Source organism: Tachyglossus aculeatus, chromosome X4 (assembly GCF_015852505.1).
Source record: "Tachyglossus aculeatus isolate mTacAcu1 chromosome X4, mTacAcu1.pri, whole genome shotgun sequence".
Lineage (NCBI taxonomy): Eukaryota > Metazoa > Chordata > Mammalia > Monotremata > Tachyglossidae > Tachyglossus > Tachyglossus aculeatus.
In genome coordinates, this window is record NC_052098.1 from 16942863 (window position 1) to 16954645 (window position 11783).

At 43.9% G+C, this 11783-nt stretch overlaps 1 protein-coding gene across 2 annotated transcripts in view; it reads right to left on the bottom strand.

The window, feature by feature from the left end:
• The window catches only part of RFX3 (regulatory factor X3), a 261490-nt gene that overhangs the window by 93563 nt on the left and 156144 nt on the right, over window positions 1-11783 (bottom strand). For both annotated transcript variants that reach the window (XM_038769597.1, XM_038769596.1), the window contains one exon: window positions 5736-5855. In XM_038769597.1, the coding sequence (XP_038625525.1) occupies window positions 5736-5855 (120 nt within the window). The remainder of the gene's footprint in view (window positions 1-5735; window positions 5856-11783) is intronic.

Sequence of the window (11783 nt, forward strand, 5' to 3'; positions counted from 1 at the left end):
TTAAAGCTATCGATTCAAATGAAGTTTTCCACTATCTGTGGATTGAATATATCCACTCAATTTCTCTCTTACCTATTCACAGTGACAATCGCACGTTTTCTAAATATCACTGAAACAACATTTTAGAGGCAGGAAACGCCTTACGCTACTAACTATAATTTATTAGATTGAATAATATTTGAACAGTGTTGCCTAATGGAAAGAACACAGGCTTGGGGGTCACAGCACCCGGGTTCTGCCACTTGCCACTTGTATGACTCTGGGCACGTCGTTTAATTTCTCTCTGCTTCAGTTTCCCCATCTGTGAAATTGTTAAATACCCGCTCACCGTTTCTCTTAGTCTCTCAGCTCATGTGGGACATGGACTGTGTCCAATCTGTTTGCACTGTATCACCCCCAGCGCTTAGTACAGTGTTTGGCACATAGTAAGCACTTATTAGCATTATTGTTGTTATTATCATTACTATAGCTATATATTTCTCAGCTGCAGCAACAGAGGTGCAAATGGCACCTATAACAGCCTCTGGGATTTCCTAGTTCTTTGAAGGTGGATCTCTGATGGCACAGTCAAAATTCAAATTCCCAAAGTAAATCTCCGTGCGGGAAGGCGTGATAAGTCTAAGCGGTCCTCTCGTCTACTGCCCCCACTTCTGTTGAGCCTGAACAACTCTCATTGAGATCCACTGGCAGAAGACTTAATGGATTTTTTCCAGATTTTGCCCGGATGGCAAAATTGTCCAATAATAATAATAATAATGATGGCATTTATTAAGTGCTTACTATGTGCAAAGCACTGTTCTAAGCGCTGGGGAGGTTACAAGGTGATCAGGTTGTCCCACGGGGGGCTCACAGTCTTGATCCCCATTTTACAGATGAGGTGACAGAGGCCCAGAGAAGTGAAGTGACTTGGCCAAAGTCACACAGCTGACAATTGGTGGAGCCGGAATTTGAACCCATAACCTCTGACTCCAAAGCCCAGGCTCTTTCCACTGAGCCACGCTGCTTCTCTAAGAACCGCTGAAGTGAGTAAGAACGCTGTAATCTCATTGCGGGGGGTTGGTGGGGGGTCTAGGTATCACAAAAACTGTATCACATCAGTTACTTTCTGAACCAAAGGGAAAACAGTACTGAAAAAACCAAAGAAATGATCCCTTTCATTCCCTTAAAAACACTGATTCGGTGCTGGGGGGAGGTGGGAAGAGAAATTATTGTCTCTTACCCTGCATAATGATGTAATTGGCCTCAGCCAAGTCTATCCATACTCTCTTTGGATAGATTCCTTAGCTATGTAGGACAAGAGAGCAGGCAGGAGCACTCTGCCAGGCGTAACGCGGGGAGCTGTGACGCTGGGAACGCTAACACTTCCGAATCAATAAAATACATTTGGAACATGATTTCGGTAAAACCTGAATTTTGCTAGTTAGGAAACTGAAGCTATCCAAGAGAGTTTTTCATTTCTATCTTTTTTCATTTTCTTTCAAAGCGGCCAAATACCAGGGGGGTAAAAATTTCAGAAAAGTCTGTCTTCCACAGAGCTCGTGTCTGCCGCCAAGAATGTTTTATAGGACTGTTTAAAGTCATTCTTAGTAAATCCACTGGAAAGAGCCGATTCTACATATTTCTAGGAAATAAGAATCCCGGGAAAACGGAGAAGCCCCTGTGCTTTATAGCCCTGAGATTCCCAAGGGTTCTGGCTGTCACTCACGAGGTGATGAGTCAATATGGTACTCACTTTAGGAGGAGCAACATGACTAGTTCCCAGCAGTTCCCAGCCTTTAACCCACCAAAGTCACCGTCCATCCCATAGCTCTGACCACTTTACTTTCAACCACCTGCTCTCTTTCTTCCAATTTCGATCACTGGTGACAAATCTTGTCCCTGTCACCACCCAAATACCTGCCAGGAGTGTCCCATCAAGCACAGTGAGGGATCTGGGACTCTGCTGACACTAATACTTCTGAATCAATTAAACCATAATTTGAAGACGACTTTGCCAAAACCTTCATTTTGCTGTATTGTTCACTGACAATTTTCAGTGAAGGTTTTCCCTTTCTAATTTGTTTTCGTTGCGTAGCCCGAAAACGGCCGAACATTAGCAGGGTTAAAATTTCACAAGGGTCTGTTTATGTGAAAGCATTAACTCATCCATATCGACTCAATATTAAATATTATATAGCTAATTCTATACATATAAAGCAAGCCGGAATCTCAGGAAAACTGAGCATTCCCGGCATTTCATAGCCCTGAGACTGCCGAGATGTTCTGTGTCACCATTAGTGATGATCCAATATGGTGCTCACCTGGGGAGGAGCAACATGACCATTATGCAGCAGGTCCCAGCCCTTTCCTCACAAAAGACAGCCCCCCGTCTCGTCAAGATTTCTGCAGGCAAAATTTCCTCGGCTACCTCTGGAAAATTTTGCCCCGAGTGTTTAAGGTTGTATCATTTTGACAATCTGACACTGAGAATGAACAATTTCTGAACTTATCATAGGCAACAAGGTGAGGTCCAATGTTCAGAACTGTAACAGGTAATTTCGTTAAGTCTAGTCTGGATGGAAGCTGACTCAAAATCCCCTTATAATTAATTACTCTAAGATAAAAATCTCTGAAATCTCAAAAATCTGATTACATGTCTTGATTCGGTGGATTACAAAGGCCCCTGTCTTCTTTTACTCCTCTCCGCTGCCGTGGAGCCTGCGGCAGTGCATTGCGGTGAAATCTAGGAAGGTGAAAGGAAACAAGGTAACATAAAGATAAAAAGAGTATTAGCTCTAATGAAATGTTTAAGATTAGGAGAGGCAGGCGAACAGTTTAAAAGCTACTGGTTAATATTACATTTTTGATTATCTTTGGATTTCGCTTATCCAGGAATAATAATATTAATTACGGTACGTATTAAGCACTTACTGTGTTTCAAGCACTGTTCTAAGCGCTGGGGTAGATACAAGGTAATCAAGTTGTCCCACGGGGGGCTCACGCTCTTAATCCCCATTTTCCAGATGAGGTAACTGAGGCCAAGGGAAGTGAAGTGACTTGCCCAAGGTCACACAGAAGACATGGGACGGAGCCCGGATTAGAGCCCAGGTCCCTCTAACTTCCAGACCTGTGCTCTATCCACTAAGCTTAGCGTCCAGGCCAATATTGCTCCGGTCCAATTCTCTCTCCCTCATCTGTGTATATTCATAATTGAGCACAGGCTGAACATCAACGAAACAACTAACATTTTGTCAAACAGGGAATGCCTTAAATTAGGAGTGGTAATTTTTTAGGTCCGATAATATTTGGAAAGCCATCTTTTCCTCATGTAGACCACAGAACTCTTCAGGAACTGGTGTGCATCAGGCCCAGAAACAATATCAGAGGTTGGGGTGGCACAACTGACAGCCTCTGACATGTCTAAAATTTCATGGCTGTTTAATGATTGATCCCTGACGGCAAAAACCTCCAAATCTCTGTGAGATCTGACGAGTCCAAGAGACCCTCTCTTCCACTGCTCCCCACGATACGACCACTCTCCTCTAGACCCAGTACAGCAGATTTCTCTTGAATGGAAAAACCATCACTGAATCATCAAAATGACCGTGGAGACTGAAATCCATTTTATGGCCTAAAAATCTCTCAAACCATATAAAATCAAGTGAAGCGGCCACCCCGGATTACTTAGTTCCTCACATCCATGAACTTTGATGAATTCAAGATCAGTCACCGTGGCTTTTAAAAGTAGTCTAATTCTACCCGATCCTAAGGAAGAATAGGGCACTGAAAAATAAACAAAATCAACAATCCCCAAATTCCCCCTTTCCTTGCTTTTAAATCCTCTGGGATTATTTGCTTCCAGATTCAAGGGAAGGGAAATTATTGCCTCTTGGTATTCTAGTTACCTTACACGACAAAGCAATTGCCCCCCGAGTCTCGTACCCTCCCTATGGGTGGGTTCCTTAGAAATGAAGGGTAGAAACCAGGCAAGAGCATTCTGCCAGGCACCATGAGGGACCTGAGCCTTTCAGGACACTAACATTTCGATTATCATTCAAAATATATTTGAACACGACGGGTGAAGCCGGAATTTTGCTATTTCAGAAACTGAAAAATTCAGGAGAGGGCTTTCTTTTCTAATCTTCTCCCGCTTTTTCTCAGTTTGGAGATCAAATACGATCAGATATTAGGGGTACAAATTTCCAGGAGTCTGACTGCCACCGACCCTGCTACCCCTACCAAGAATATTTAGGAATATCTATGTGACTCTTCTAACGCATTCCTATCGTAGCAGCAACACGGTCTTGTGACTAGAGCACGGGCCTGCGACTCAGAAGGACCTGGATTCTAACCCCACCTCTGCCATTTGTCTGCCACGTGACCTTGGGCGAGTCGCTTAACTTCTCTGGGCCTCAGTGACCTCATCTGTAAAATGGGGATTAAGACCGGGAGCCCCATGTGGGACAGAGACTGTGCCCAACCTCACTAGCTTGTCTCTACCTCAGCGCTTAGAACAGTGTTTGAAGCATAGTAAGTACTTAACAAATACTATCATTATTTATTATTATTACTCTTATTATTATTATTACTACACCAATACGGAAGAACCGATCCTATGCATTTTTAGGAAATCAGAATCCCAGGAAAACTGTGCAGCCCCTGAGCCTTACAGACCCAATACTCCTGGGCGATTAGTGATGACCCGATATGGTGGCTTACTTGGGGAGGAGCAATATGACCAGTACACAATAGTTCCCAACCCTTTCTTCCAAACAACCATCGATCCCACAGCTCTGACACTTTTTCACCGTTTGCCCTAAGTCCGACACCGTTCCACAGAACCTTGCGAATGACGGGAATACGCAACAGCTTATGAGCCACTCTCAGAATAAGCCAGGTCTTATTGACTTGTACAAATCCGCAGAAGCCTGAAGTTAGGTTCTTCGGTCACTTGACCCTGTCACCGCTCACAACTCTCACCATCTGGAATCTTGTTATTCATCAGTTCCCCAAACCCCGACACGGTCCCACGTGACATTCGCTTTACTTCAGATCCGGGAACGGTCCACAGCAGAACACCAAGACCTTTACATTTTAGCCACAGGCCTTTAAAAACATTAAGCTTCATCAACAGCCCTGGGGTTCATCAGCTGCTGAGCCCCCTGAGAGGTTTAACAAAATCCTCAACTACTCGCTAATAACACGACTAGTTGTGTAAATCGAAGGCGCGTTTTCTGACACTTTCTCCTTCCACAGCAGAGGGTTGTGTAGCGCTTTTAGTCACATTCAACCTTTTCTATGCAGCTGTGATTGAGTATGCTTCCGGTCCCCCGGGGAAACTCTTTTCACTCAACAGGCTGATGACCTTTCTATAGAAGCTCACGTATAAAGGAAAATGCAACCGAGTATGCACCACTCTCAGAATAAACCAGGTCTTACGGACTAATACAAATCTGAAGAAGCCTGAAGTTGGGTACTAAGCTAAATCCTACATCTCCTGCCTCAACAAAACACCTTTATCAGGAGCATAAAGCTGAAAGCGGTCCCCAAATTCTGCTACCTGGCCCGCAAACTGAAACAGAAATAGAACGGTGAATTTCAAAAGTCAACATGTTTGTGGAAAACACAGTGTGACACCGACATGGAATCAAATTTCAGAAAAATAGCTACTGAGCAGTTCAATGATGACTGTACATTAACTGGTTGAGTAGAAGTGGATTATCTTTTCAAATTTCACTGATAATTCCAGAATCTACCTTTGTTTCTGTTGCATGGGTTGTTGTCTCATCGCCATATATTGCATGTCCTCTTGTAGCCGATTAAGAGGGGAATCTGGCTTGACACGAATCCCGTAATAATGGTACTTGGAATTCCCTCTTCATGAAACAAGATAAACAACAGAAAATTAAATGTTAGTAAAACAACTAGTATTTTTTAAGTCTGAAAAATTGACTCCAGCTATAACAGACACGAAAGGTGCTCATTCATAAGTTAATATGATCACTAAATCCAAACTTCAGTGGACATTTGATCGGCTGGCTAAATGAATCCAGGCTAATTCAGACAATCAAAAAGGAATTAAGATAAGTTAACCGGATACGGCACAACTACGTCGACTACCAAGACAAGGTGGATAAGATACTGGCCAAGATAACTGGCTTTCTACCAGATTCAGGCACCAATCCGTTTGGAAAAATGCCTTTCTCTGTTTTGAAAGGGATTTTGAAATTATATTTCATTTTGGTGTTTCTAAACTACACTCAGTTCAGTCCTAACACCCGTTCCCATTACGTGGTTTGGCTAGATCGCTGTTAGGGAATAAGGGGTTATTCTTTTGAGAGTGGCAGCCTGGATGCAGCACAATGTAGTGTCAAAAGAAATGGCTGTGGGGAAGTTTTCCTTATTATGAGGTTTTGCAAGAATTCAGCCCTTGCCTTAGGTGAGAACTGGGTATACTTTGTGTCCAATACTCAATCCCAGTTCATTTAGAAGAATCTGTATATTCAACCCAGTAGAATTTCATAGGACAAAGCTAATGATAACTTGAATTGATCCGGCACATCTGCATTCTGATTATCTCATTTTATCCTCCAAACATCCACCCAACAAACAGTACAGAGGCAACTGAGGTTCAGAGAGGGTTTTGGGGTGGTTTTTATTTTTTATTTTTCGATTGTTATGGCATTTGTTAAGTGCTTACTATGTGCCAGGCACTGTACTAAGCGCTGGGGTTAGATACAAGTTAATCAGTTGGACACAGTCCCACGTGGGCTCGCAATCTTACTCCCCATTTTACAGATGAGGTAACTGAGGCACAAAGAAGTGAAGTGACTTGTCCAAGGCCACACGGCAGACAAGTGGCGGAGCCGGGATTAGAACCCAGGTCCTTCTGACTCTCAGGCCTGGGCTCTATCCACTGCTTTTCCGGTTAACTCAAGGTTAAGTGACTTGCCTAAGGTCATACAGCAGGATAATGGCAGAGGTGAGCCTAGAATCCAGGTTTTCCTTATTCTCAGATCCACGGTCTTTCCACCAGCCCACGATGCTCCTGTCTTCCCCGCAGCCTGTCACCATAATCCGGTTTACGTCTCCCTCGCTCCATACCGAGGGCGGCGTTAGGCCAACGGAGATCCTGGGATGAGCGCTGCCAATGGAGGCCAGTACTGACTGGTGAAGCAAGAGGGGAATAAGGGACTGGGGTTTCAAGACGGGAAGTACTTGCCAGTTCAGTTGTACTGCTCCTTAAGCCATCCCAGATGGGACGCGTCTTAGCTAGCTGCTCAAGATTGTGTCCCCCCGTTCCACATAAAGCCTTCCAAAACCGGGGGCTCTGGGTGAGTGAAGCAGTTCCCTCCTGCCTCCCCCATGTTTGAGGCCCCGGGCAACCGCCCAACCCATCCTATCCTAACACCGGCCTTGTTTCAGAGATCCATCCTCAGCGTGGCTCAGTGGAAAGAGCCCGGGCTTTGGAGTCGGAGGTCATGGGTTCAAATCCCAGCTCCGCCAGTTGCCAGCTGTGTGACTTTGGGCAAGTCACTTCACTTCTCTGGGCCTCATTTACCTCATCTGTAAAATGGGGATTAAGACTGTGAGCCCCCCGTGGGACAACCTGATCACCTTGTAACCTCCCCAGCGCTTAGAACAGTGCTCTGCACATAGTAAGTGCTTAATAAATGCTATCATTATTTTTTCTTCTAGACTGTGAGCCCGTTGCTGGGTAGGGACTGTCTCTATATGTTGCCAACTTGTACTTCCCAAGTGCTTAGTACAGTGCTCTGCACACAGTAAACGCTCAATAATATAATAATGGCATTAATTAAGCACTTACTATGTGCAAAGCACTGTTCTGAGCACTGAATACAATTGATACAATTGTATAATACAATAAATACAATTGAATGAATGAATGAAGTATTTGAAATGACACTTTAATAATAATAATGGTGGTACTAAGCGCTGGGGTAGAGAGAAGATAACCGGGTCCCACCTAGAACTCACAGTCAAAGTAGGAGGGAGGGAGGTACCGAAGCCCCATTTTGCAGATGAGGGAACTGAGGCACAGAGTAGTTAAATGACTCGCCAAAGGTCCCACGGCAGGGAGGCGGCGGAGCCGGGATTAGAACCCAGGTCCTCCGATTCCCAGGTCCGGACTCTTTCCACCAGGCCGTGCCACTTTTCAGGGAACTTTAAATGAACTTTAAATCAAGTTCATTAGGTCTCTTCTTCTGGAGAAGGTATTTTGTTGCCTAACAGCAAATTCAAATAATAATACAAAGGATTCTGTATTAATGGAAGTAGTAATAAGGCTGTATTATTTAGGGGACAGAATCAAATCGTATTTCTCATTATCCAACTATGGACAAGTTTCTGTACTTCCCATTTACTTCACCAAGTGACAATAACAATGTTGACCTCTTGGTTCCAGGGATGAGATACGTGTGTGTAAAGCTGTTAATTAAAATACTCTGAAAAAAGCAGAGGGCTTCAGACATACTGGAAAAGAGTAATTCCTCTCTTGGTGACTATGAAACATCTTCTGTTTGTCACAGGTTTTGCGCGGCTTTATCTTTTTTTGTATGCTCAATACAATCTAATAATGGAGCGTTTTTCTGTGAAAATGGAACATTTCCACCTGGGACAAATAATTCCACATTTGTTCCACCTTCATCAGGAAGACTGTGTTTGTTGATAGGATTTCTGAATGCTTGTAAAACTGACAACTCTAAACATGTAAATTCTTGTCAAATCAGAAAATAGTGGTTTCTCAAGATCTAAAAATTAATAAGGAATCCGAATCTGTTCACTTCTCCATTTCTAGAAAGAAGTGGAAGGAGCTTTACTGAGTTGTGTTCTATTTTAATTGTAGATCTTTACTATCTTAAAAAATAAACTTTGGCTTTGAAGTTTACATTCTTGGAAACCCATACCAAAATTAGAATATAACGAAGCCCAGTTAATCAGCGGGTTAAAAAAAAAAAAAAAGAAAGAGATGCCTACAGGAGCTCCAAAGCTCTGCTAGCTACCAGAGCAGGTAGGGAATCCCAGACTCCAGTTAAAAGAGATTTCAAATTCACAGAGAAGTGGCTAGCCTTTCGAATCAATGCTCCTCCTCTTTTAATCCGGGAACCCAGAGAACTAGTGGGTTAAGCACACCCAACAGGAGTTTAACCTTGAAGGTTGAGGGGGTCTCATAACAAGAAACCTCAGAATAGACTGTAAACACTGGCTCCTCTTTGACCGCGCTGCAATCTGTATTCGCTTTGCTAGATTTCTTCTGTGTCCTTCACTAGGGACAGCAACGACGACAAAAAAATCTGCTCCCCAGATTTCCTAAATCCACTTCAAGTATTTGAGAGCTAAAACACTCTCTACAGGAGAATGATTCAGCAGTTCCCTCTCCTATCATTCTATTTCCAGTGACTTCAGCTATCATTTCAATACTGCCTGATATTAAAATTCCATCACCAGATCAGTTATCGCTTTCCTTCTCTGGCTTTCAGTTCCCCGCCCTTCCTTTGTTTCCAAAGACATTATACAACGTTAAAATGATGAGCTACAAACTACCGTTACTTGGAAAGCAAAATCAACTATGCAAAAACACAAACGTTTCTAAACGTGCGTATGTAGCACCGGATTAAGAGACGGGACAGTACTGTTGCTTAAGAAAAAACTCCGTAGCCCAGTTTTCTTCGCCTATTTAGAGAAGGGTTCCGAGTTAAAACAGAGTTTTTTAAATCTGGCGTAAAGAGTACAGGCTTGGCGGTCGGAGGGCCTGAGTTCTAATCTTGGCTCTGACACTTGCCTGCCGTGGGACCTCGGGCAAGTCACTTAACTTCTCTGTGCTTCAGCTGCCTCATCTGCAAAATGGGGATCCAACACCTGTTCCCCCACCTTCTTCGACTGTAAGCCCCACGTGGGACTCAGACTGTGTCCGACCTGACGGTCTTGTATCTACCCTAGTGCTTGGTGTTTCAGTACAGTGCCTGATACAGAGTAAGCACTTACAAATACCACCATTCTTCTTCTTCTTATTATTTTGCTCCCATGGTTTCAATTACCACCTTTATGCAGATGATTCCCAAATGCACATCTCCAGCCCTGATCTCTCTCCTTCTCTAAGGTCTCGCATTTCCTCCTGCCTTTAAGGCATCTCTACTTGGATGTCCTGCCATCACCTCAATCTTAACACGTCCAAAACAGACCTCCTCATCTTCCCACCCAAATGACCTTCTCCATCACTGTAAATGGCACCACCATCCTTCTTGCCTCACAAGCCAGGCAAGATAACATTATCCTTGACTCCTCTCTCTCCTTCAATCCACAAACTCAGTCCATCACTAAATCCTGTCAGTTCCATCTACACAACATCACTAAAATCTGTCCTTTCCTCTCCATCCAAACTGCTACCACGTTAACCTAAGCACTTGTCCCATCCCGTCTTGATGACTGTATCAGCCTCCCTGCTGACCTCCCTGCCTCCTGACGCTCCCCCCTCCAGGCCATACTTCACTCTTCTGCCTGGATCATTTTTCCACAAAAACCTTCCTTCTATGTTTCCCCACTCCTCCAGAACCTCCAGTGGTTGCCCATCCACCTGCGCATCAAACAGAAACCGCTCACCATGGGCTTTAAAGCAATCGTCTTGCCCTCTCCCACCTCACCTCGCTACTCTCCTACTATAATCCAGCCCGCACACTTTGCTCTTTGAATTCCAACCCTCTCACGGTACCTCTATCTCCTCTATCTTCCCGCTCACCTCTGGCCCACGTCCTGCCTCTGGCCTGGCACGCCCTCCTTTTTCACATCCGACAGACAATTCCTTCCCCCGACCTTCAAAGCCTTATTGAAGGCACGGCCCCTTCAAGAGGTCTTCCCTGACTAAGCCTTCGTTTCCTCTTTTCCTGCTCCCTTCTGTGTCACTTTATTCACTACCCCAGCTCCCAGCCCCATAGCACTTCTGTACATATCTATAATTTATCTACCTATATGAACGTCTGTCTCCCCCTCTAGACTGTAAGCTCAGGTGGGCAGGGAATGTGTCTGTCATATTGTTGCGTTGTACTCTCCCAAGCACTTTGTACAGTGTCCTGCACACAGAAAGTGCTCAGTAAATATGACTGATTGATATTTCTCAAGGAAAGCAATAGTATAGCTCTACAAGAATATGCTGGGAAGAACCTACAAGCGCCAAAGTTTTGGTCCGATTTTTCCATTAGCTAAGAAGTATTACTAGATGGTTGAACCATAATTGTCATAGTTCTGGATAGGAATTACCAAACGATAGAGGAGTTCCTGCAAAGCACAGCTGCTTGCCTTAAGATTCACTAAGTTCTCTGAAATGTAAAGGACGGATGGTGCATGTTGGGGAGTTCAGAATTTTAAGTTTGCTACAAGCTGGCTATTCAGTTAAAATTCACAAGAAGGAAATGATCCTCACATCGCATCTAAAAATCCTACAATGCTCCAACAATTAGGCACCTTCACTGTTCTTCTCAAGCAATAATATAGTCTGTATGCAAGTATATAGATTCATATTTGTAGTCACACTGTATTTGCCCTCTCACATATCTGTTGTGTGCAAGAAGAAACAAGAATTGGGATAGTCTAGCAGGCCATTACAAACCACTAAGGGGGGCATCGCAAATAAGTTCAAAAATGTACTGACTCACGAGATGACTTTTACTAGCCTGCCATCCCTCTGGTGATCGATATACGTGGTCAGCCATCTTCACCTCGCATCTAGCATTACAGTCACTTTGGTCTTTTAAACAAGGAACAATACGCCAGTTGTCTTCATGTAACGT